Source organism: Xenia sp. Carnegie-2017, unplaced genomic scaffold, assembly GCF_021976095.1.
Source record: "Xenia sp. Carnegie-2017 unplaced genomic scaffold, XeniaSp_v1 HiC_scaffold_19, whole genome shotgun sequence".
In the NCBI taxonomy this organism is placed as follows: Eukaryota; Metazoa; Cnidaria; class Anthozoa; order Malacalcyonacea; family Xeniidae; genus Xenia; species Xenia sp. Carnegie-2017.
In genome coordinates this window covers 5,963,288-5,989,424 of record NW_025813481.1, presented here as the reverse complement: position 1 = coordinate 5,989,424, position 26,137 = coordinate 5,963,288, and the positions used below count along the sequence as shown (strand labels likewise).

Sequence of the window (26,137 nt, the reverse complement as noted above, 5' to 3'; positions counted from 1 at the left end):
TTGCTAATTTAACCATCAAAGTCGTAATGAATAAATTTGATAGCAGCATTTTATAAAGCCTTAATTTGACAAACGTAAAAGCGAAACTGTCACATAATTTTCTCACTTCACAAAGATTATAAAAAAAGTTCCGTGAGGAAATTTCATTATGTCCTAATGTTGAAAAGCTTTCAACAAGAAATGTAATTTATCATTTATAAATGCCGCGAATTGCGACATAGCGAACACAATAAAAATATCAATTTCAGTAAAAAAATATTTATCATAATGTCTGTCTGTCACCTTGCCAGAAGCAGAGCCACCTGCAATTCCAATGATAAACGGTATTTGTGCTTTCATCTCTTCTTCTATAAATTTTTTTCGATTCTCTGCTGCTAGCAACGTCGAAAAATTAATAATCTCTTGCACATTCCGATGACAACTAACATGTCTACGAATCTCACTCGATGTGCTTCTCCATCTACTTGACGACTTAAATCAACATACTTCTTTCCATCCGCGAAAATGACATGACGTCACGAAACCAGTGGAATCGAATGGTATCGAAGCATTGAGACATTATAGATTCATTTCTTTGGAACATGATTGATTGACCAATAACACCGATTGCAACATTTCAGGAAATTCAAAAACGATTGTGGTCGTGTATGTGTTCAAAAAGGCAATTCAAAAAACGTAGACCATGTCTATAGAAGTTGTAGTTTAAACGCCAGCTGGTGAAGAAAGCTATTTTCTATTTGTTCTTTGTATGCAGTATGGTTTTTGCATTGGTTGTCAAATGACATTTTTACGTAAATGACACAAAACATCAAAATTGCCATAACAACAAGGACTTTGCTAGATTGTTTTGTTTTAGAGACACTTCAATGGAAATGGAATGATAATCCCACAGAAAAATTAATGATAGAAAGTGCCACTTAACTGAATACCAACTTCCTAAGCAGGCACATTTGCATTATCCTTGGTCTGTGTGATGAATAAGTATATTTTAAAGCAAGTTGTCTGTCATGAAACTTCAACAGTGAATAGTAAAATATTTGTAATCTTCCTGAACAGAAGATAAAAGATTCACAAAAGGAGTACAGTACAGAGATAAACTATGTTTACATGGTCATATCAGTACCAGTTACACCGTACATGAGACAAATACTGATGTTTTAATTGATCAAAACTTATCTAAAGTAAACAACGATTCTTTTTAACTTTGTTTCAAAGAGCACTGGATGTTTTAATCATTGATATTGGTGTATTAATCTATTTCAAAGCTTGAATGAAACAACAACAGAAAATGTGAATTCCTTGTTGCCATGTTCGAGAAAAGCCATATTGTATAAACGTAAGAAGATCGGCATCTTACAGCTCAAGTTCAAAACCAGACATAAAGACTAAAGACCGCGAACATAATTGCCACGGATCGATAAAGATTTTGACTTTGTGTATTTAAAGCACCGCAATTTCCAAAGGATTCTCAACAACAGCACTGAAATAGTAGCCAGTTAAACATTAAGTAGAAAAGAACTGCTCAAAGTTGATATAAAAAAGATCATATTTCGTATAAGGTCATCCGGAATGGAAAGGCGAAAAGAAAAATTTAATAAAACGAGAGATGAAATTGAGAAAAAGGAGAGCATTACTGAACGAGCAAATAAAACGGCAACAAACAGGTTGAAACAACAACACGAAATCTTTGAGGAGAGCCATGACTTGATTGCAAATGAAATCAACGATGAAATAAAACGACTTCAAGATGACCTAAGAGGTATTCATCAAGTTGTGGACTTCGATATCGCTAAATTACAACATGCAAATAGAGACAGCAGTACAAGTTTAACACACAAAAGGAAGAAACTGATATTCTTTAAGAAGAAATCAAACACAATAAGAAAATTAAAGAATAATGATGAAAGAGATAGTCAAGTCAAATTACAATCATCGGACACTTTGACAACATCTGGTTACAATACACAACGCAACGTAGCACTTAAATCAAATTACACACAAACGCAATCACGACATTTCCCCCTTAACGTATCAGGACAAGTAGACAAGGCTGTTCATCATGCTACATGCTTTGATGAAAACGAAACAAAAGCTTCCACTTTCAACTCTCAAGAATACAGAAAACATTTCGAGCGAACAAGGGACAATACAAAGCACGAAACATTACCATTTGTTATACGAAGTAACACACTTGATTCCCCGGGATCACGCGAATTTGACATGAATGAGGCACGAAATCATACACGAAAACGGTTACTAGGTAACGTAAAAGACGCTTATGAACACGAACAACGCATAAAGAACGAAGAAACTACGACAAATATCGAAGACATTGAGTCGTATATGTATGTACCGCCCGACGGTCGTAAACGAACAATGTTCGTACTTCCTCCTTTAGAAGATTTAATGCTTGAAGCAAGCAAAGCCAGATATCTACGCATGCCCAGGTATGATGTCACTAAGTATGAAGATGATCCCGAGAGAGAGCTCAGTGTAGATGAAATATTCGGTTGATCATTGTTTGAAGCATATAGTTAAACCTGTTTTTCCATTTATCGTGACGAAAGAAGTTTGTAGTTTCAATGAACAGCTGAAATGGTTTTAGTTTCTTGATGAATTTGTGTGTGTTCTCTGGTAAATTTAATTTAATAATTTCCGTAGCTGTTCGTTGCTATTCACGAGTATTTCTTTATCTGAAAAGGATGTGGATAATGTTGTCAGTTAAAATCTCCTTCCCGTTTAATTAAACCACTTAACTCACAAAATTTACTAAAACCAATGATAAAAAACTCAGTTTAACTTTATGTTGTTTTTGAACTTCAATAACATGCTTAGTACTTTCGACACAAAAACATATGTTCTCTGATGAGAAAATACTAAATATATGTAAATACTATTGATGGAAATTTCTTGAGTTGCCAAAGACAGAGGCACAGAGGTATGGTTTCAAGGCGCTCTAGGTATATACATAATTTATTGAAAGCATAAAAATTTACACAAACTTTCAAAAATCACTCACAATAAAGACAGCTTCTAGTGTAATTGCCGCGCTTCGGCTTCTAGCCGTGTTTTTAAACGCAGCTATACATCACAAAGTTTAGATGACATCATTTCGTCAAAAAAGTGAGAGAAATTTGCCGTTGCTTTTCACCCCCTCCCCCCCAAGTATGACTTTGAATAAATGTAACAGACATTTATATGTTGTGTACGAATATTTTATATTTAGTAAGAGTTTTCACTTATGAATAGGCAGGTTTTCTTTGAAATAATCGTGTGAAAAGAGGCAAGCAAAACGGCAGCTAACATTCTTTACTGTGGGAAAACACACCTGAAAACAATATGAATAATTTACAGATAAAACCGTTTATCATTGATGGGTAAAATCATGTGAATAACGAAACGCGGTTTCCCTTTCCACAATGCACGAGTTAAATCACATTAAAAATGAATGTAAGTTGGAAGTATATCGTTCCCTCTTGAAGTCTCTATTTTAGCAATCAAAAAAATAAATTGTCACTTTTAGCGTTGTGTATCTATGTATGTCCTTCTAATTGTGACTAAAAATTTGCATTTGTTTGCAATAACTTTAGTGTACGTAAATAATTTGTTTGATCATACGAAAACCTTTCATAAAACAGTCTGTTAATTATGTATCAACGAATTTTTATAATAATAACTTTAATCTGCACCGAACAACTAAATATAGGAAACTTGTGTTACAACGATAAAATCAAGGTCTATTTGTGTGATATGCCAAGATGGAAAATGACCAAATTTGAGCTCTAATGCCGAGATTTTAGCTAAATTATGCTCACATTTGCAATTACGCCGACGTTAAAACGTTCAATAAACACAAGCTTTTAAATAATGAAAGGTTATAACTTCACTAATGATGTTAACGTGTCTACACAGTTTGAAAAGCATAACAATATGTCGTAATGGTTGCTAAATAACGTATGGAACAAGTGCTTTTATTGGATATCAATGCCGACAAGATCCATCGCGTTGCAGGTGTCTGTAAAGATGCTGACAAATCTAATATACTTTAAATCTCTCAAATAATTGATTTCATTCGAAATTTTAGTTTACACATACGGACGAATCTTATTTATGTAATTATCTCTAAGTATAGATAAATAAAATATAGACGTTTAGCAATAAGCAGAAAATGGAAAAAATTGATTAACCGTGTTACTATCACTTTAACAAAAAATTACGAATTCAAAAAAGGACAAAAGGAAGAAATAAATTCATGATCCAACTTGAAAGAAAAAAGCTAGATAAGACGACGAAAATTATTCCATTCAGAAGCAAACCGTCCTCAATAAAAAAAAACAGTTTTTAACCTCAATTTTATATTTCCATACGAGACAATAAAGATAATTTTTGTGGCTTCTGCGTTGTTAAAGAATGCCTTCAGCACATGTGTTAACGACATTAAACAATCAATATGTGCAAAATCATTCAATTTGCAAAGAATTTCTAAAGGCGTCGTTCTTACAAACCCATCGCTTCATTGTTGATTCGATAGCCATGTTTTTCGTAAAACGTAATAAAATCTAAGCATAACAATAATTATAACTCGGCAGGCGTATTGGAAACAACCCGCACATTGTTGGTAATTGCGATTAACGAAGTATGACTAATAAACTCTAATTAAATTGGTCGCTAAATGTTTTTACTAAATAACCAAATTATTGAATCCTTATTTGTACTTCTTCTCTCGAGTTTTGTTTACAGAATCTATTCATACATAGATATGTATTTTTCAAAATACGTAATTAAAAAAACCCTTCAAATCACACGTGAGAAGTTTCCTCTCCATGTTTTATGAATAAATAAAATTACATTATTGTGTGAATTAAATGTGGCCGATACACCAGTGACAACTGCGTTTAATATAGGCCCTATATTTCATGGCAAGAGATTAGAGATAAAAAAATAGGTAATACACCACTAGGATAGCCAATGATAACACGTATTAATAAATTAACGTCCTATGGAGAATTCACGTTTATATCAAAGGAAAGTTCTGTGACGAGGTAAAACATTGATTAAGAGCAAAATAACTATCGATTTTGTATCCGAAGGTAGTCAAATGTTGTGGCCTTCTGTGATTAGATGCATAACCTAAGATTCGGGTGAAATATAAACGACTGACAACTTCCGCTAAACCAATATATTCAGCTCGAAATTCTCCTTATCTCATATGCCGTTTGCCATGCGCAGTAAGGTTCAGCGCAGGTGCCTAACCGTTCATTATAAAGTGTTGAATAAGCGATGTAAAAAATAAAGCTTGATAGCTGTGATTAAAGACAAAACAGTGTTTGGTTTTCTCACTAGCTTATTTAACGCTGTCAAAAGAATTACCGCTTCTTTGAATCGTGTATATAAGACGAAGCTCGATTGCAACGTCTTAATGAATTCAACTATTGACGGTAATACAGAAGAAGCAAATCTATTTATGGTCCAAAAAAAAAAGTTAAAACAAACTATGTCTTGGTATTCTGAAATGAAATCGCTACACATCACTCAAGACCTTTTACGTAGCGTACTTTACGGGAAATGGTGCAACACCTTCGGAAACGAACGAGAATTGACGTTCAAGCACGATTCTGTTTTTCGAAGTACAGGTATCTACAGCTCAGAAAACGGTAAGTCAGTCCACAGATTTCTTGATTTGATAGATTTTAGGGAATCCGGTGATTTTTACAATAGAGATTTTCAAGACGATGTTGATTTCAAAGGCGCAACTAATCCATGTAGCTATCTAATGTCGTTCAAAGTAAAAAAAAAAATGTGACTAAATATAACTAATTTTACCAACTTTATCAGCTAAAGTAGATATCAGTAAGTTTCTCAACCGCAGTCAAACATATCATCCACTTCAGTTTAGTGATATGTAGTCTATATAAGGAAGTTTCAGCTGACGGTAAAAAGTTAAAATTAAATCTTTCCTACATCTATACAAAGTAACATGAAAGACAAGCAGTTATAGCAAAGAAAAACATACTGAAAGTCTGTAATTGTTCAAAGCCTTAAATTGAAAAAAACTTTTATAATGGAGTGACCTAAGTACAGAAAGAACGAACATGAAAGGAAAGCAGAAGACTCAAACAAATGAATAAATATGCTAGTGAACATTCATAGAGTTCCCTCTAGGTCTATTCTATGTAATGATCTACGATCAAGCTGCTAAAGCCAGCGTTGCTAAGAATATGAAGTAAAATTTCGATGAATGCATATAGCTAAACAATTAAAAGAATTTGATTTGAAAAGCAAAGTTAAAAATCACAATAATTATCAATAATTTCAAACATAAAAGTATATAATTTTCGTGTGATCAACTACGCCATGATTGTCTCTTCACTAAAAACAAGCACAACCTATTAACAAACAACTTCCATTGTTTCTTGCTATCTTAAACAAAATTTCATTAAATCTCATAGAAGACTTATCTCTTCCTAAACACAGGTGAAAATGTATACAACCTAATCATTATTTCGTAATTGCCGAAGGATGTTATCGTAAATTCGGTAATCTAACGATTACATCATACTCAAAATAACTAATGGAGTGGACTTCTTGAAAACGTCACGACGTTATTTTTATAAAGACAAAAGATCAATGCCCATTAAGCATTTAAAATGATTATTTTCTACCCAGTAATTGATTTATTTGGCATCTTTTGCAGCTCGTCGCGAGGCCCAAGTCAATATTTCCCGTTTTTCGTGCAGGGAGCTATTGACATCATTAAAAACGTCCGAAACAAAATGTGAAGATTACATGGCATATATCTCCCTTCCAGAACAAGTCTATCTGAGCTCTTCCTCAGTCCCCGGAGTGAGACACGGTATTTTTACAAGTTGTTGGATTAAAGAGGACACGCATATGGGTCCATTCACGGGACGTGTCTTGCAAAAAGATGAAATAGACTTGAAAAAAGACAATAATTTCATGTGGGAGGTATTGTGAACAATATTTACATATATCTATTTGCAGAGAATCAAATTTCATCATTGGAAAACTATATCTTGCTATTTCAACTTTCAAATGCTGTTTACACGAAATTTTTTTCATTTGTTACGATCAATTTATGCCATTGGACGACATGTAATCGAGCTATACCTAGTGCAAGGTGTCATCACATCATGCACAGTCTACTTGTGAACAAACAAATGATAGTGTATTCATATATCAATACATAAGTTGCATGTAACATCACACACAGATTTGTTGACATTCGACGTCACATTCTGCTCCCCATAGTGAAACATCTTGAAAGACGCTTGAATGGCTAGGAAAAAATACTATAAGTGGATTGGTGGAAGAATTCCATCCTTCATGATTCTACAAAACCATTGGTTACAATCGTTACATATAACTACCTAGATTCTTAATGAGAACGGAGAAGTAAGTCATTTTGTTGATGGAAAAAATGAAACGCCAAGAAACTGGATGTGTTTTGTTAACTGCGCAAGAAACGAACAGGAACAAAATCTAGACGTTTTTCAGCACGGAAAATGTATTTTTTATCGTGCAACGAAAGATATACCTCCAGAGCAAGAGCTCTTGGTGTGGTACGGTCCGAGTTATGTTCAGTTTCTTGGAATACCGGGCATACCACCGATTATAGAACGAAATCGTAGACGCAGACATTACGAAGGTAAGGTCTTAAAAGCAAACGAGAAAAGAAGAGGAAGTGGGGAGTGAAGAGAGGGTAGGTTTAGGGAGTAGAGGATGGAGGGTAGGAATGTGATAGATGGTAAAGAGTAGGAAGTGGAGAGTGAAGAGAGGGTAGGTTTAGGGAGTAGAGAATCAGGGGTAAAGAGCAGTTATCAATTGGGGGAATGTAAATATTATTGAAACTGAAGATTGACACATCAAATATCATTTTCCTTTTTTCTACAGATCAAATGAAAGAATGCTCTTCAGAAAACAATGGACGATTAAAATGTCAAATTTGTAGTCGTCGTTTCAACTCTCGCAGTAACCTCCGTTCACATATGAGAATTCACACGCAAGAAAAACCCTTTCATTGCACATACTGCGACAAATCATTTTCTCAATCTTCCACATTACGTAATCATACAAGATTACACACAGGTGACAAACCGTATAAATGTACAGTATGTCAAATTGCGTACTCACAACTCGCAGGATTGCGGGCTCACCAGAAATCAGCGCGTCACAGACCAGAGGTATTGAGTATTAAAAACAATCTTATAATCACTAATGGTCAGCGGTGTTAAGACCTGACTCTAAAGCTGAAACGTTACAAGAAGCTATGGTCAGCAGTTTTCAGACTTGTCTCTAAAGCAGAAACCTTTAGGGGGGAGGGTGAAGGGTGTAAAGGGGGGAAGGGGGTGAAGGGTTAAAGCATGTAAAGGGTGTAATGGGGATGAAGAGTGTAAAAGGGGGCGGAGGATGACAATAATCTGTTACGATTTAATATTGTAAATCATATTAATATTGTGATGAGTTCATCGCAACTTTCAGATAGTTATTTGTTAAAAAGTCACAGTACGATAGCGCATTCAAGGCCTGCTTTACATGGTAAGGTACAATACACTTGGCTTTTGGTATTTCCAGCGATGATTTCCACATGAATCTGTTTGCCTTTCGTACGATATCTTCAACAAACATACAGCATGCTTTATGTAACATGGCCGAGGTAACAGGGGCATGGACACTATCTATATCGTTATTTGTCAATGTCACATCAATCTCCTTTGCAATATTTTGTATCCATTCATGTTCTTGAGTACTGGGGAGAAAGGATACTTCATGATGATTGAACGAATTTTTCATTACGTCACATGGTAATCCAACCACATCAACCATCTCACTGTCCATGTCTTCATCAACTACCATCTCACATTTCTTGAAAACATTTTTGCAATTCTTTATCATTTCGAGGAATTCTTCAGCCGACATATAATCAATTGATATACCTTCGCCATATGCATTCAGACAGCTGGTATGAATCATCGCTTCTTCATTTTCCCTATCACCATTCGCCACAAATTCGCCACATATTTTACACAATGTCCTTGTTGCCTCACAACAACTCTCCACCATCGGTGTGTAACCATGATGACGACAATAATTCATAATTTCTTTGGTTGAAATTTTCAATCCTACACAAGATGGTGATGTTATTGACATCTTAGCTGATGGTTGTTGCTCAACACGGTTCTTAATATCTAATGCTCGTTGCCATTCTCCAGCTAAACGCTTTCCAAGGTTCCATGAGAGATATTCGTCGACAGTGTTTGAACGATACCCTCGTTTTACTGAAATGTTTTTCGTTGTAACGAGAGGACATTGCAAAATACATGTTTTCAGCAAAGATTCACTTTCGACAGACATCAATTGTTTACTTTTAATATTATAATGAGTAGAACATTTTGATCCAGGTTTTGATGTTAGAGGAGACAAATACTTTATGTTATCATCACAATTCAAGATCTCTTCAGCGTGGATTGTGCTATAGGAATGATCATTCATAACACCATGTTTCCAAACATCTGTATCCATACTTGATACTTGTTGATCCAATTGTGTACTAGGAGAACACTTATCTAAAATGACTTTTTTTGTTTGCTCATTGAAAGAGGTGGAACTTAGTCCTAAACTTGTGTTGACATCAGAACAGGCTTTCACTGTCCCCAAACTTTCATGCTGATTACTGTGATAAGAACCTTCAAAGTTCTTACGATCTAGCTCAATTTCAACATGGGTTTCTGAACCAAGCGTCTGTAAACCAGTGTATGATTTATCAAGTTTCAAATGATGAATGATATCCACTCGTTTGTTCTTACAATTCACAAAATGAAGTTGAACACGAACAGGAAATTCTCCCCAGCCTCGCCTTGTTACTTGAAATGGTGGCTTACTCACCTCAACTAAATCATTTGGTTGATAACTTGGATGCAATAGGAACCAAACTTTATTTATAAATTTCTCAAGTTGATCATCATCTTTAGTGCCACGAACATAAACCATCCACTTGTGTGTGGATCTATCATTTCCTTCTCGTTGCTCTGGATGAATAAACTTTGATGTATTTCCAACTATTATTTTTCTTTTAACATAAAATCTGGATTCATTTGCTTCAGGTTTTTTCATTTTGATAGAATCAGAAAATTTATCAGAACAGATTTGAGAAGAATCTGATAAATTTTGCTCAGTTTTTCTTTGATTCAATACATATTTAGCACACGGTTTGTCATCCAAGTTTGATGGTAATGACCTTTTCCAATTCATAATATTATGTACGCTTGATTCCTTAACATTTCTCCTTCTGGAAAGAAGAGATTTCCTAGACAATTGTCCAGCAGATTTTATACCATAACCATAGTAACCAGCAAGTATACATGCTCTTATACGATCCAAATTACCACGACATTCGTTAACACGTTGATTCAATGTTGTCACTTCCTTTTCTTTCAAGTTGATTTCAAAAGAAAACTGATCACTGATGATGTCTCTTATTTTCTGTGTAGTCTGTTCTCTTGCATCCTCCCGATGCAAACTCTCATTTACTTCATTCACGCATGTTTGTTGTATAACATCATAATCAGGATCAGACTTTTCTTCTTTCACATTAAAGTTCATCTTCCTCAAACTATTGGTGGTATAATTCATACATATTACATATTTTGCATGCTTTCACTCAAAAAATTACAATCCAATGGTCAGTTATTCTATAATTCTATCTTTACCAAAAGGTCTTAAACATGAAAAATACTTCTACTTCAGTTTATTAAAAAAAAGTTAATGGAATCAACATTAAAAAGATCTAACACCGTCCTGAATAACACACCTTACTTTCTTTTCGTCTCCATTCAAGTGAATCGTCAACAAGGAGTTACGAAAATATAAAAATTACATTCTTCAGACTTTCACTTTGAGAAAAAATCGTATGTTTTCCTCCCAGCAACTGTAGACATGTGCTCGTGTTGGATGTTTATACGTAACTTTAACTTCTATTTGGTAAATTTCAGACTTTGACTTAGTATTAACCTGCAATCAGGCCTGGTAAATGATCACATACATTATAATGTATAATGTAAAATAGGAAAATGTCAATGCGTTGGTTAAAGAATTTCTTGCTCGTTATAGTATTTCTTGCGGCAGTTCGTTACTGGTTGAATACAAAATCATATATTTTTGAGGAGAAAAGCATTGTCAAATTAGTACAAAGATACGGGGGTAAAAATAATTGCAAAGTGCATTGTCACAATTTAGGTCAATTTGTGTATTCAGTGTTAAATAATTTCAGCGTTATTGCACGTTTAATTGACAGTAGGAGACAATTTACAGGCATCGATTGCAAGAATAACCGATGAGCTTGAACGTGGCTATCCAAATTTAGTTTTACCAAAAGAACGTCTTCAATGGGTGATGTTAAAGTTTTCTGGAATGACAATATCCCTCACTGTCCTATATGCATCCTTAACTGAGTATGTTGTGATTGCTGGATCAGCATTGGATACAGATGGATATCTTGGTGTGTACTAAGTTAGAATTTCCTACTAATTCCACTAAGTTTTCACTTTTCAGAATACTGACGTTATGCTCTCTTCTAGGACGACATTGGTCGAACATGACCCATATAGTTCTCTCAGGATCAATAAAATATTGGAGAGAAGGAACTTCTGAAGCAAAGGTGTATCACAAAGGAGAGAGTTTTACAACAAGATATTGGAACACTGGTGGTATGCAATTGAAAGCTAACACATGGATGATTGAGTACGGCAGAGGATTTTTGCCTTTGAGTATCCCTTCAACAATATTTGATGGGATATTCACCTCATTTGACCTAATCGGTACATTTAAAATGATGAGAGTTTTTGGTATGGCATATTTCTATGGAATAAAAAATGAAATAGCTTCATTTATAAAAAGTATATAAACTATAATAGAAGACAACCTTTCAGTGAAGGATATTAATTTTTCTAAGATTTATTCGAAGCACTTTCAAAAATATACAATATTCAATTGCCAACTCCCAATTGCTACATATTGAAAAACCTTCATACATTTATCTAAATAGTTTGTTACAATCAGAGTGGCATATCGAATGAAAAACATACCACCACTGCATGAAAGAACTCTGCACCTTCTAGATACACCAAGTATGTTGATCTGACCAACATAATCTCCAAGCCGTGACTTTAATAATACCACAACTTTCGTAAGCCTGTGAATTTTGGTATATATATATATAAAGCTAATATTAGGTAAAGTAGATGTCAACTAGCAGTGGAAGCTGGGTTCGATATAGTATGCAGTGGCTTAGGGGCCCACTCTTGGGTGGCAACCACACTCTCCCTGCGTACCCCGAGCAAAGCCTATCGCAGGTGATCTTGGGGTCTGATGGGCAGAAGCTTGCTATTGCATCTCCCAAGTAGGATAGCGTGGAGGGGCCGAAATCTCGGGCCGAAATCTCCTACCGAAACGTTAACATGCGGCGTTATAGTGCCTTACTCTTAAGAAGGTATCGGGAAGGATCATGGACCGAAAACGGGGTTTTTTGCTTTTGAATTTTATCTTTTTGTTTATTTTATCTCATAAAATAAACCAAGCAATGTTTTAATTAACTTCTTCTGACACTGTGCCTTTTTCTAACATGTTTTATACAATTTTTATTGGTTCATATCTTTCTGATTTAACTCTCTCATTTACTGTTTCTCACGTATCCCGAGCAAACCATCCAAGGGCTTCATGGCAAACAAGGATTATCTGGTTCCATTAACTAACATGCGACGCTCTAGTGCTCAACTATCTCGGGGTATCGGGAGCCATGGACCAAAAACTGCATTTGTTGTTTTGAAAATTAGTCTTTTTTTTACAAGAATTCCTCTCATAAAAGAAACTAGAATATCCAAGGATACTGCAAAGGTTCAAACAACTTCTGCCTTTTCGACTTATAATTTACACCAACTCTAAGCATGTTTATACGCTTTTACTTGTTAACTTTACAATGTAACTTTCTCATAATTCTCTCGTGAAGAACGGGAGCCTTCTTGGGCTTCAGGGAAAAAAGGGATTATCCACTTTTTTATAATAGTTTCTACAAAGATAATATTTAATAAACCGAGCAATTTGTATCGTCTAAATTGAACCTCGCTTTCAACCCTTATGTTAGAAAATTTTGATTCATTTTTGATAGTGGATTTCTTTTTGCCTTACGATATGTTCATGATTCAATCTACAAAGTAACTTCTCTTACCGATTAAACAGCACACTTTTCGGATTCAAAGGAATGCTTTTGATCGCATAGCATAGAGACAGCCATCCAACTTATTACGTACCTAAGCGCATATAAAGCATTTTCAAATCACGTGCAAAATTTCTTTCACATGACCAAATTACCCTCTATTTAAACAATGTAGGTAATAAAAAGTTACCTTGACAAGTGAAGCAAACCCTTCTTTTTCCAAGCGTTTGCAACATCTCAAATTCATTCTGAAATCTTAAATTTCTCGCAGCGTAGCCGAAAGGAAAAGGCATTAAATCAGGATACTCATCTCCATCATCACAGCCATTTTGATTTCTCCCTTGATCTTTTTGAGCGTCAAGCTTATCTGAAGTCATGTTCACGTTGAGTACCTCCCCGGTGGTCTGATGGACCGAACCTTGCTTTTGGTATACCCAGTCAGATAGCGTGCCAGGAGCCGAATTGTTATCATGAGATGCTCTAGTGCTCAATGGTATCAGTAGGTATGGACCGAATAAGATTTTTTCTTTTCAAAATTTCTCTTTTGTATACAGGTAAGCTTCTCATAAAACAAATTACAGTATCCAAGAATACTGCAAAGTTTTAAACAAGTTCTGCCGAATTGAATTATACTTTAAGTCAACCTTAAACATGTTTCATACATTTATGACTAGTTCATACATTAATTGACACTAAAATAAACTGACATCACTTACATTTATCTACGGTATAATATACACTATCATCATACAACATCACTTATCTGAAATCCATTTGCTTTATCGATATCCATATTCCTGAAAATATCCATGTCTCGATGCTGGCCTATTGTTGTACTCCATACCAACATAACCATGACGATTAACTGGCAGCTGACCATATCGACTGCTGGGTCGAGTATTCAGCATTTGGTCCCATTCCTCCCCATTAATTGCTATGCCATCCGAATACGTTTCGACAGGACTAGTAGGATACGCGCCAACAAAATCACGTTCGTCTACAATGACGTCATCATCGTAAATATCATAACCTAGTTCGGGACCTCTCGTTGTCATTTCGGGAGTACTTGTACTTTCTCGATTAGCAATATCACCGTAAACGTGCTGACCGTAAAATAAATCTGGACGATCAAGTATGTCACTATTATCAATAAAAGTAGGTTCATCCGGGTACATCATTAGTTCAACGTCATCATCATCATCATGATGACCTTCAAGCATTTCTAACCATTGGGAGTTATGCCAACGAAACTTTTCGAGTTGTATTTTCTTCGCCCATTCTTCGTCAAATTCCTAAAATTTCATGAAAAAATGTAAGAAATGTTTTCTAAAATAATATATGATTGTAATAAATGGAACAGCAGTGAAGGTCACTTGTGATTTTATCATTTAAAGTTTAGGTTAAAATACGACACTTATTGCATAATACAGCATTATCTTATAGCCTGTCAATCAGTAATGTAATCAGCCCGCAAGTTTGTCTTATAGCCTGTCAATGAGAAATGTAATCAGCCCGCAAGTTTGTCTTATAGCTTATCAATCAGTAATGTAATCAGCCTGCAAGTTTGTCTTATAGCCTATCAATCAGTAATGTAATCAGCCCGCAAGTTTGTCTTATAGCCTGTCAATTAGTGGAGAAGCAAACCCACAAGTTTGGTGGGTATTTGTAAATATTTCCGTGTTAATCATTGTAAAAACAAAAGATTTCTAAAAAAATACTATTAATGACCTGAAATTTATATAACATGAACAAACTTGGGCTCTGACTACGCTACTGATTGTATACGGTATAAAATCAAAAGATACACTTCTAGAATTAATGAACATAAATTATGATATTTACCATAATTATGTCCAAAGTTTGATCACATACTTTTCTTATTTCGGCATTCTTATCGTGCATAAGATCAATTAAATATGCTGGCGCATCTGAAGTTAACGTCAAGAAAAACATCAGAAATGCGATTCATTACACAGTTGTCATTAAGACACAGCTCATGTAAACACTGTAGTTTTGTTTCAACATGTCACTTGTCATTAACACACAGCTCATGTAAACACTGTAGTTTTGTTTCAACATGTCACTTGTCATTAAGACACAGCTCATGTAAACACTGTAGTTTTGTTTCAACATGTCACTTGTCATTAACACACAGCTAATGTAAACACTGTAGTTTTGTTTCAACATGTCACTTGTCATTAACACACAGCTAATGTAAACACTGTAGTTTTGTTTCAACATGTCACTTGTCATTAACACACAGCTCATGTATGTGTGTAACAATAAATGTGTAACTCGCCTTTTTTGCCAACATGCAATTATGACAAGTATATAATCGTCAAACTGTAATTATCAAATTTTTACGAACAGTGAAGATAAAAGGATACGAGTTTGTTTCACGATGACCTGGCGAGTAGCTTTATGAAATATCATTTGATAGAAAACGTAAACAATCTGTAAAACGACTTCATCATCTTCTTGTTTTTCTGGAAGAAAAAAAAATAGCCATAAGAAAATAACAAATAATTTTGGCACAACACGATACTTTCGCACCGTTGAGTAAGGCAATGAGTATTTGAGGCATATTTTCTTCAGCTAAAATAGACGCACAAGAATCATCTGTACACACTGTTCCAATCAAAATAATAACTTCTAAGACCAAATCATCTTCAGCAGCACCTAAACAAAAAAAAAAGTCAATCGATTGACGCACAAGTTTCGGCGGGAAAAGTTATCTAAACAACAACTGTACGGATGTATCTCCAATCAACCAACCACATCCATAGTCATTCAACAATATACCTTCATAAAAACTTACCGTGTTGAAGTTTACTTTTGATGTAGGACAACATGTCATATTTCGTTAATAGTTGAGCATAGTCCAAGCCTTTTACCGCAATATTACCCAGAATTCCAACTGCTTCGACAACAAACTCTTCATCAGTAAACGTCTTTGCTGCATTGGCAAGATCCGCGATAAACGGCTGAAACAATAACGAACACAAAAACTGAAGAAACTATGACGTCATTGTTTATGGTTTTTGTTGCCATTTCTATAAATTTACCGTGAAATGCACTCACTCAATATAAAGATTAATGGCTAGGAAACAGCTCGTATGAGAAACTTTACTAACAAACAGTACTTAAATGTATGTTTTATAAGATAGTCTTTATACTAAGACTTCTTCAGAGTAAAGTGACACATACGTAATAACTTCAATCATGAATAGCTATATTACTATTTACAAAAATATAAAATAAGGAAGCTAAAAGATGAGAAAACTGTGAAGTGAAAGAGGGATGGAGCTAGCTTCTTAATTTCAAGATGGTTTGTGTTTGAAATCAAAAGCTTTCGTTGTTGTAAAGTAGAGATTATGAAGAACCATGAATTCAAGTGCTTACCACGAACTGTTCTTTCGTGGGTCCATCGTGTTGAGAGATGTTTCGAGCCATTTTTAACAAAAGAGGATCTTTAAACTTGAATGCACGCTTCATGAGTAGCCTCAGCCCAGACCCCTCGCATATCAATTGTGCATTACGTTTGTTTGCCGCCAAATTGACGGCCAACGCAACCAATTCCAGGGGGAGGCGTTCATCTTTTGTTTCAAGGAGCATTTTCATGATCTAAGAGAGCATTTGAGGTTGACACTTTTTACGCTACAGTGTTAACGGCTGACGGAGTTTAACAACTTGTTTGTTTCAAGGTAGGGGATGCTTCTAAAGATTTAATGACAGAGAGAGAGAAGAACGTTTCCAATAACCTCACGGTGATACGTAAATAGGTGACTAAAAAACAAAAAAGTTTTATTTACTTACCAAAGGAATACAGTCGGTATAAGTAAACATTGACTTGTATCTGTCGTCAGTACTGATGTGATATAAGATACAAAGTACAACGATACACTGAATTTCGTTCCCTTTGATGAGAAAATGTAATGGATAATGAATATCACTTGAAATAACTATAATTTAGTATGAAAAAAACATGGCGGCTGAAGTATTGAAAAAAGCTTGGGATAGTGTCTATATGATTTGTTTTTACCTAGAAGTGCAACAAGTTTAGGCACCAGACCATTTTTCACAGCTGTTGAACGTAGTTGAGAGTCAAAGGAAAGATTGAGAAGAAGCCGTAAAGTGATGTTCAGAAGATCCTAGACATTAAATATTAAAATACTAGTAATGTCATTTGAAGCATGAGACATAATCAGTTATCGTTGTCATCGACAACGCTGATGTTGTCAATACGTGTTTTCACAAACAAGTTAAATAATATCAGGTGCAATACTATTTAAAGAATTATTCTGAACTTACATCATTTTGACTGGGAATAAGATTGGCGATTTTTACAATTATATTGTTTTCTGCCTAAAGTAGATATGAAGGAACATGATAAACCTTTCATCGAACAACATAAACGTCAACAGAAATCCAGTTGCAACATTTATTTACCATTTCGTTTTTGTTCTCAATAAAAATACTCAGTTTCTTTAAGAAAGATACGACAAGAATAAGTAAATCAGAGTTTTCACGATTCAATAATTTCATCAGATGACTTATGATCTTCTTGTTGACCATTTTAGCTTCCACTTTCGTGTCTTCTGATAAATTGAGGAGCAAGTAAATGGTCACTGTTATAGAGAGAATGAAGTGAATGATTTTAATGATTTGTTCATATGACAAAGCTAAGATACATGTTGAAGAACAAGTTAAAGTACATCAAACCTCGCAAAAGTTGATCCTGTTTCTTCAACAGATTGGCAAACTTTTTATAACTTTTTTCATAATCTTTACGTAAACTAGAGTCATTCTCTGGTGAAAATTTGTTAAAAAGCAATACACAGAACTTCAAACAAAGTAATAGAAAAAAAAGAAGAACAACTGACATCGCATTGATAAAACGCACAAATTTGCATAATTTCGTGTACACGAAATTTGCGATTGTAGTTCATGAAGGATATCAGCTTTGTTTTTTCTGTCTAGTTCTTCCTGCCATGAATCAAATCTTCGTATTTCATGATCTAAAATCTGCATGCACATAGCCCCAATCTTGTGGTGTGTTATGAGACCGTGGAAATCAGAGAATGAAGAGAAGCAAAAAAATGTGTAGACAATATTTGTCGCAAGCTCCGTACTTTTCTTAGAATCTTCACGTAGAACTCGCGCCAACGCTCCGAGTACAGTCTCTAAATTAGAAAAAAATGTTAAGAGCGACAAGTTTGTTACACTAAAATTAAACAAAGTCTCCTTTAATAACTACCATTTTGAACTATTTCTTCCATATTATCAGGATTTCTTGAAAGTTGTAATATAAATGCCGTTCCCCGAACTTTCTCTGGAATATCCTCATATAAAAGCTCCATGTATTCATCTAGATCGTTTATATTTGCAACTTCGTCGGGCTACATATCGAAATGACACAACGTGATGAAGAAAAAAACTTGTCGTGAAGAATAATTAGAAAGTATTCGTCATCAATCATTTATGCATTACACTAAGGACACAAAGATATGCAGTGTAAAGCTTCAAAAAAAAACACTTCCTTTTTGACTCGTAATTTAAATCAATCATGAAATGCTTCATACATTTATTTCATTTCTTCATTAACTCCAATTTCATTTTCATTCTTGTCTCATAAGTTATAAGTTATAGTTATAAGTTATAGTTATAAGTTATAGTTATAAGTTATAGTTATGAGTTATAGTTATAAGTTATAGTTATAAGTTATAGTTATAAGTTATAGTTATGAGTTATAGTTATGAGTTATAGTTATGAGTTATAGTTATAAGTTATAGTTATAAGTTATAGTTATAAGTTATAGTTATAAGTTATAGTTATGAGTTATAGTTATAAGTTATAGTTATAAGTTATAGTTATAAGTTATAGTTATAAGTTATAGTTATGAGTTATAGTTATAAGTTATAGTTATAAGTTATAGTTATGAATTATAGTTATAAGTTATAGTTATGAATTATAGTTATAAGTTATAGTTATAAATTATAGTTATAAGTTATAGTTATAAGTTATAGTTATAAGTTATAGTTATAAGTTATAGTTATAAGTTATAGTTATGAGTTATAGTTATAAGTTATAGTTATAGTTATAGTTATAAGTTATAGTTATAAATTATAGTTATAAGTTATAGTTATAAGTTATAGTTATAAGTTATAGTTATAAGTTATAGTTATAAGTTATAGTTATAAGTTATAGTTATGAATTATAGTTATAAGTTATAGTTATGAATTATAGTTATAAGTTATAGTTATGAATTATAGTTATAAGTTATAGTTATAAATTATAGTTATAAGTTATAGTTATAAGTTATAGTTATAAGTTATAGTTATAAGTTATAGTTATAAGTTATAGTTATAAGTTATAGTTATGAATTATAGTTATAAGTTATAGTTATGAGTTATAGTTATGAGTTATAGTTATAAGTTATAGTTATGAATTATAGTTATAAGTTATAGTTATAAATTATAGTTATAAGTTATAGTTATAAGTTATAGTTATAAGTTATAGTTATAAGTTATAGTTATAAGTTATAGTTATAAGTTATAGTTATGAATTATAGTTATAAGTTATAGTTATGAGTTATAGTTATGAGTTATAGTTATAAGTTATAGTTATAAGTTATAGTTATGAATTATAGTTATAAGTTATAGTTATAAGTTATAGTTATGAATTATAGTTATAAGTTATAGTTATGAATTATAGTTATAAGTTATAGTTATAAGTTATAGTTATAAGTTATAGTTATAAGTTATAGTTATAAGTTATAGTTATAAGTTATAGTTATAAGTTATAGTTATAAGTTATAGTTATGAATTATAGTTATAAGTTATAGTTATGAGTTATAGTTATGAGTTATAGTTATAAGTTATAGTTATAAGTTATAGTTATAAGTTATAGTTATAAGTTATAGTTATAAGTTATAGTTATAAGTTATAGTTATAAGTTATAGTTATAAGTTATAGTTATGAATTATAGTTATAAGTTATAGTTATAAGTTATAGTTATAAGTTATAGTTATAAGTTATAGTTATAAGTTATAGTTATAAGTTATAGTTATAAGTTATAGTTATAAGTTATAGTTATGAGTTATAGTTATGAGTTATAGTTATGAGTTATAGTTATAAGTTATAGTTATGAGTTATAGTTATGAGTTATAGTTATAAGTTATAGTTATGAGTTATAGTTATAAGTTATAGTTATGAGTTATAGTTATGAGTTATAGTTATGAGTTATAGTTATAAGTTATAGTTATGAGTTATAGTTATGAGTTATAGTTATGAGTTATAGTTATAAGTTATAGTTATAAGTTATAGTTATAAGTTATAGTTATAAGTTATAGTTATAAGTTATAGTTATAAGTTATAGTTATAAGTTATAGTTATAAGTTATAGTTATGAATTATAGTTATAAGTTATAGTTATAAGTTATAGTTATAAGTTATAGTTATGAATTATAGTTATAAGTTATAGTTATAAGTTATAGTTATAAGTTATAGTTATAAGTTATAGTTATGAATTATAGTTATAAGTTATAGTTATAAGTTATAGTTATAAGTTATAGTTATAAGTTATAGTTATAAGTTATAGTTATAAGTTATAGTTATAAGTTATAGTTATAAGTTATAGTTATGAATTATAGTTATAAGTTATAGTTATAAGTTATAGTTATAAGTTATATGAATTATAGTTATAAGTTATAGTTATAAGTTATAGTTATAAGTTATAGTTATAAGTTATAGTTATAAGTTATAGTTATAAGTTATAGTTATGAGTTATAAGTTATAGTTATGAATTATAGTTATAAGTTATAGTTATGAATTATAGTTATAAGTTATAGTTATAAGTTATAGTTATAAGTTATATTTATAAGTTATAGTTATAAGTTATAGTTATAAGTTATAGTTATGAGTTATAGTTATAAGTTATAGTTATGAATTATAGTTATAAGTTATAGTTATAAGTTATAGTTATGAGTTATAGTTATAAGTTATAGTTATAAGTTATAGTTATAAGTTATAGTTATAAGTTATAGTTATAAGTTATAGTTATAAGTTATAGTTATAAGTTATAGTTATGAATTATAGTTATAAGTTATAGTTATGAGTTATAGTTATGAGTTATAGTTATAAGTTATAGTTATAAGTTATAGTTATGAATTATAGTTATAAGTTATAGTTATAAGTTATAGTTATGAATTATAGTTATAAGTTATAGTTATGAATTATAGTTATAAGTTATAGTTATAAGTTATAGTTATAAGTTATAGTTATAAGTTATAGTTATAAGTTATAGTTATAAGTTATAGTTATAAGTTATAGTTATAAGTTATAGTTATGAATTATAGTTATAAGTTATAGTTATGAGTTATAGTTATGAGTTATAGTTATAAGTTATAGTTATAAGTTATAGTTATAAGTTATAGTTATAAGTTATAGTTATAAGTTATAGTTATAAGTTATAGTTATAAGTTATAGTTATAAGTTATAGTTATAAGTTATAGTTATGAATTATAGTTATAAGTTATAGTTATGAGTTATAGTTATGAGTTATAGTTATAAGTTATAGTTATAAGTTATAGTTATGAATTATAGTTATAAGTTATAGTTATAAGTTATAGTTATGAATTATAGTTATAAGTTATAGTTATGAATTATAGTTATAAGTTATAGTTATAAGTTATAGTTATAAGTTATAGTTATAAGTTATAGTTATAAGTTATAGTTATAAGTTATAGTTATAAGTTATAGTTATAAGTTATAGTTATAAGTTATAGTTATAAGTTATAGTTATAAGTTATAGTTATAAGTTATAGTTATAAGTTATAGTTATAAGTTATAGTTATAAGTTATAGTTATAAGTTATAGTTATAAGTTATAGTTATGAATTATAGTTATAAGTTATAGTTATGAGTTATAGTTATGAGTTATAGTTATAAGTTATAGTTATAAGTTATAGTTATAAGTTATAGTTATAAGTTATAGTTATAAGTTATAGTTATAAGTTATAGTTATAAGTTATAGTTATAAGTTATAGTTATGAATTATAGTTATAAGTTATAGTTATAAGTTATAGTTATAAGTTATAGTTATAAGTTATAGTTATAAGTTATAGTTATAAGTTATAGTTATAAGTTATAGTTATAAGTTATAGTTATGAGTTATAGTTATGAGTTATAGTTATGAGTTATAGTTATAAGTTATAGTTATGAGTTATAGTTATGAGTTATAGTTATAAGTTATAGTTATAAGTTATAGTTATAAGTTATAGTTATAAGTTATAGTTATAAGTTATAGTTATAAGTTATAGTTATGAATTATAGTTATAAGTTATAGTTATGAGTTATAGTTATGAGTTATAGTTATAAGTTATAGTTATAAGTTATAGTTATAAGTTATAGTTATAAGTTATAGTTATAAGTTATAGTTATAAGTTATAGTTATAAGTTATAGTTATAAGTTATAGTTATGAATTATAGTTATAAGTTATAGTTATAAGTTATAGTTATAAGTTATAGTTATAAGTTATAGTTATAAGTTATAGTTATAAGTTATAGTTATAAGTTATAGTTATAAGTTATAGTTATGAGTTATAGTTATGAGTTATAGTTATGAGTTATAGTTATAAGTTATAGTTATGAGTTATAGTTATGAGTTATAGTTATAAGTTATAGTTATGAGTTATAGTTATAAGTTATAGTTATGAGTTATAGTTATGAGTTATAGTTATGAGTTATAGTTATAAGTTATAGTTATGAGTTATAGTTATGAGTTATAGTTATGAGTTATAGTTATAAGTTATAGTTATAAGTTATAGTTATAAGTTATAGTTATAAGTTATAGTTATAAGTTATAGTTATAAGTTATAGTTATAAGTTATAGTTATAAGTTATAGTTATGAATTATAGTTATAAGTTATAGTTATAAGTTATAGTTATAAGTTATAGTTATGAATTATAGTTATAAGTTATAGTTATAAGTTATAGTTATAAGTTATAGTTATAAGTTATAGTTATGAATTATAGTTATAAGTTATAGTTATAAGTTATAGTTATAAGTTATAGTTATAAGTTATAGTTATAAGTTATAGTTATAAGTTATAGTTATAAGTTATAGTTGAATTATAGTTATAAGTTATAGTTATAAGTTATAGTTATGAATTATAGTTATAAGTTATAGTTATGAATTATAGTTATAAGTTATAGTTATAAGTTATAGTTATAAGTTATAGTTATGAATTATAGTTATAAGTTATAGTTATAAGTTATAGTTATAAGTTATAGTTATAAGTTATAGTTATAAGTTATAGTTATGAGTTATAAGTTATAGTTATGAATTATAGTTATAAGTTATAGTTATGAATTATAGTTATAAGTTATAGTTATAAGTTATAGTTATAAGTTATATTTATAAGTTATAGTTATAAGTTATAGTTATAAGTTATAGTTATGAGTTATAGTTATAAGTTATAGTTATGAATTATAGTTATAAGTTATAGTTATAAGTTATAGTTATGAGTTATAGTTATAAGTTATAGTTATAAGTTATAGTTATAAGTTATAGTTATAAGTTATAGTTATAAGTTATAGTTATAAGTTATAGTTATGAGTTATAGTTATAAGTTATAGTTATAAGTTATAGTTATGAGTTATAGTTATAAGTTATAGTTATGAATTATAGTTATAAGTTATAGTTATAAGTTATAGTTATGAGTTATAGTTATAAGTTATAGTTATAAGTTATAGTTATAAGTTATAGTTATGAATTATAGTTATAAGTTATAGTTATGAATTATAGTTATAAGTTATAGTTATAAGTTATAGTTATAAGTTATAGTTATGAATTATAGTTATAAGTTATAGTTATAAGTTATAGTTATGAGTTATAGTTATGAATTATAGTTATAAGTTATAGTTATAAGTTATAGTTATGAGTTATAGTTATAAGTTATAGTTATAAGTTATAGTTATAAGTTATAGTTATAAGTTATAGTTATAAGTTATAGTTATAGTTATATTTATAAGTTATATTTATAAGTTATAGTTATAAGTTATAGTTATAGTTTAAATAAACACTTGTTTTCTTGTTGTTCAAGCATCAAAGGTTTACATACATAAATTATTTCTTTTTGTCAATACAGTAATGTCTATTGTTCTATATTGGTTATTTTACTCAAGGTGAGAGCAAAGCCAAGCTGATAATGGTCATTGAGGTAAAAAGTTTAAAAAGGCATTTGTTGAAACAAGGTGAAAAAGCCATACAACATGCGAATGGCATATTACTGAAAACTTGTCCCTTGCACAGCTCTAAGAGCAACTAGCTCACTTGATCACAAGCTATTTTAGAAAAATCTTCATGAGAACATGCAATTGACTCAACCGACTGTCTAAGTTCATGGTCATGGCAATGACTAAATGAATCAACTTACACTAATTTTGGAGTTACAGCTTGATTAGTTACAAATTATTAAAGAAATCATCCAAGCAAGCTTGGTAACAAGAGAAATCACAAAACAATCATCGAGCAAGATTTACTTTGTCTGCATGTACCTAGCTAAATACAATACATAGACTAATATATGTCAAATAGCAATGGACACTGGGTGTTTATAAGTTGCAATGTCTTTGGAGGTTCAGACAGGTTGCAACAGCACTTTTCTTAAAGAATAACTGATACCTGATCTCAAAAGTTAATGTGGTCTGACTTACCCATCTCATAATAATCCCTCTAGAAGATAAAAACACAGAGTGAAACACTTACAGCTAGGCCAACAAATCCTGCCGAGTCTAACTGATCTTGTAAACTGGATGATTGATCTAAATCGTATTCAAGCATTAACAAAAAATCATTAAATAACAATGAAAAGTTAAACATTTTCACAGAAAACTAACTTGTGTTGACTGTGCTTGTAGCTGCTGTATCTTTACGTTTCTGCAGGTAATAAAGCAACTGCTCAACTTCTGGTAATTTTGATGGATGAATTAGATTACATTTTGCAATAATTTGCTGTGCAAGGGCTTGAATATTCGATGTTGAGTTCAAACTCTTTAAGCGAATTCTAGATAAAGAAAATTGTTCGAATGATTGATCTACAAGATAAAGAAAATGAAAGTAACAGTCTTTGCTAACATTTTTTGACATTCTTTCTTTTCTCCTAACATTGGATCACCCATTTCACCAAGAATAGTGGCTTCCAATTCATAATGGACAACAATTGCCTTTTCCGTAGGGTGAACATCAATTGTGCCTGCCTTGACACGTCTATGAAGCAAAATAACATTCTTTAAAACACAAAGTGGGTATGAAGAGTTTATTTGTGAGCTATGAAAAATTCAGATGTATTAACATCATGATGATGATAGATGTCTGGGAAGAGTTCATTCAAGAAAAATTCCATAATTGGCGAGTTCTGTCCAGAGCTATGACAACTTTAATAAATAGAATAGTGTAGTGGATATATCATAAATGGAGGAAGTTTTAAAGAAAAATATGTCTTACTATAAAGTATTATATAACGTCTTTTATCGACTCAAAAAAGACTTTTATGAAATTATTCACCTCTTGAGATATCTAGCATCTTCTTCTTGCATTATCAGTAGGTCAGCTCACTTTTTAAAAAGTCTAAAAGTTCAAAATTACTGTTGCTAACTCAATTGGCGTCCGTCGCCATGTTGCTGCTTGAATAAGATGATGCGAGAAATAAAAGACGAATATGTCGACTTTTTTTACGCGACACACTTTGGTTTTAGTTTTACCCGTATTTTGGCTTTCGTATTTCAATGTTTTTTTTAAGGTAATTTTGTACTTACTTTGACTTGCGCCTTTTCGTCCAACGTTACTTCTTCAACTCCAAGCGTTCAGAATCCTGTAATTTTCCATGAGATAACAACAATAAAAATATT

At 30.8% G+C, this 26,137-nt stretch overlaps 5 protein-coding genes across 8 annotated transcripts; 3 read left to right on the top strand and 2 right to left on the bottom strand.

Moving 5' to 3' along the window:
- The first annotated feature begins 929 nt into the window (after positions 1-929).
- On the top strand, positions 930-3,067 carry LOC124438254. Its single transcript, XM_046988286.1, has one exon. It carries the CDS (start codon positions 1,570-1,572, stop codon positions 2,512-2,514), a length of 945 nt encoding a protein of 314 aa, XP_046844242.1. The 5' UTR covers positions 930-1,569; the 3' UTR covers positions 2,515-3,067.
- A 1,866-nt stretch (positions 3,068-4,933) lies between these two features.
- LOC124438253 (PR domain zinc finger protein 12-like) lies at positions 4,934-8,492 on the top strand. 2 transcript variants are annotated; one of them, XM_046988284.1, is made up of 4 exons: positions 4,934-5,654; positions 6,695-6,966; positions 7,393-7,666; positions 7,912-8,492. In XM_046988284.1, exons 1-4 carry the CDS (start codon positions 5,420-5,422, stop codon positions 8,250-8,252), a joined length of 1,122 nt encoding a protein of 373 aa, XP_046844240.1. In that variant the 5' UTR covers positions 4,934-5,419; the 3' UTR covers positions 8,253-8,492. The 2 variants fall into 2 exon arrangements, with proteins under 2 accessions (XP_046844240.1, XP_046844241.1); XM_046988285.1 differs by having other exon boundaries at positions 5,420-5,654; positions 6,738-6,966.
- Positions 8,429-10,989, bottom strand: LOC124438245 (YEATS domain-containing protein 2-like). Its single transcript, XM_046988275.1, has 2 exons — positions 10,829-10,989; positions 8,429-10,630 (listed from the first exon to the last, which is right to left on the bottom strand). The coding sequence occupies exon 2, from the start codon at positions 10,618-10,620 to the stop codon at positions 8,467-8,469; it is 2,154 nt and encodes a 717-aa protein (XP_046844231.1). The 5' UTR covers positions 10,621-10,630; positions 10,829-10,989; the 3' UTR covers positions 8,429-8,466.
- Positions 10,990-11,054: 65 nt separating this feature from the next.
- LOC124438256 (sigma non-opioid intracellular receptor 1-like) lies at positions 11,055-12,013 on the top strand. 2 transcript variants are annotated; one of them, XM_046988289.1, is made up of 3 exons: positions 11,055-11,217; positions 11,315-11,515; positions 11,595-12,013. In XM_046988289.1, exons 1-3 carry the CDS (start codon positions 11,088-11,090, stop codon positions 11,918-11,920), a joined length of 657 nt encoding a protein of 218 aa, XP_046844245.1. In that variant the 5' UTR covers positions 11,055-11,087; the 3' UTR covers positions 11,921-12,013. The 2 variants fall into 2 exon arrangements, with proteins under 2 accessions (XP_046844245.1, XP_046844244.1); XM_046988288.1 differs by having other exon boundaries at positions 11,088-11,217; positions 11,312-11,515.
- Positions 11,955-26,131, bottom strand: LOC124438243 (kinesin-associated protein 3-like). 2 transcript variants are annotated; one of them, XM_046988271.1, is made up of 20 exons: positions 26,045-26,131; positions 25,794-25,856; positions 25,365-25,496; positions 25,127-25,293; positions 24,996-25,051; positions 18,486-18,627; positions 18,187-18,411; positions 17,951-18,040; positions 17,678-17,856; positions 17,540-17,593; positions 17,271-17,379; positions 17,045-17,145; positions 16,631-16,852; positions 16,047-16,212; positions 15,782-15,907; positions 15,616-15,714; positions 15,071-15,156; positions 13,419-14,520; positions 13,241-13,322; positions 11,955-12,208 (listed from the first exon to the last, which is right to left on the bottom strand). In XM_046988271.1, the coding sequence occupies exons 2-18, from the start codon at positions 25,823-25,825 to the stop codon at positions 14,008-14,010; spliced, it is 2,499 nt and encodes an 832-aa protein (XP_046844227.1). In that variant the 5' UTR covers positions 25,826-25,856; positions 26,045-26,131; the 3' UTR covers positions 11,955-12,208; positions 13,241-13,322; positions 13,419-14,007. The 2 variants fall into 2 exon arrangements, with proteins under 2 accessions (XP_046844227.1, XP_046844229.1); XM_046988273.1 differs by lacking the exon at positions 26,045-26,131 and having other exon boundaries at positions 15,101-15,156; positions 25,794-25,968.
- Between the last annotated feature and the right edge of the window lie 6 nt (positions 26,132-26,137).

Coding starts and splice junctions, on each gene's coding strand:
- LOC124438253 (XM_046988284.1), top strand. CDS start 5,420: ATGAATTCAACTATTGACGGTAATACAGAAGAAGCAAATCTATTTATG. Junction 6,967..7,392: donor ACAATAATTTCATGTGGGAG/GTATTGTGAACA, acceptor ATAACTACCTAG/ATTCTTAATGAGAACGGAGA. Junction 7,667..7,911: donor TAGACGCAGACATTACGAAG/GTAAGGTCTTAA, acceptor TTTTTTCTACAG/ATCAAATGAAAGAATGCTCT.
- LOC124438256 (XM_046988288.1), top strand. CDS start 11,088: ATGTCAATGCGTTGGTTAAAGAATTTCTTGCTCGTTATAGTATTTCTT. Junction 11,218..11,311: donor ATTAGTACAAAGATACGGGG/GTAAAAATAATT, acceptor TTTAATTGACAG/TAGGAGACAATTTACAGGCA. Junction 11,516..11,594: donor GGATACAGATGGATATCTTG/GTGTGTACTAAG, acceptor GCTCTCTTCTAG/GACGACATTGGTCGAACATG.
- LOC124438254 (XM_046988286.1), top strand. CDS start 1,570: ATGGAAAGGCGAAAAGAAAAATTTAATAAAACGAGAGATGAAATTGAG.
- LOC124438245 (XM_046988275.1), bottom strand. CDS start 10,620: ATGAACTTTAATGTGAAAGAAGAAAAGTCTGATCCTGATTATGATGTT.
- LOC124438243 (XM_046988271.1), bottom strand. CDS start 25,825: ATGCAAGAAGAAGATGCTAGATATCTCAAGAG. Junction 25,497..25,793: donor GATGCTAGATATCTCAAGAG/GTGAATAATTTC, acceptor TTTGCTTCATAG/ACGTGTCAAGGCAGGCACAA. Junction 16,853..17,044: donor ATACCGACTGTATTCCTTTG/GTAAGTAAATAA, acceptor ATGCTCTCTTAG/ATCATGAAAATGCTCCTTGA.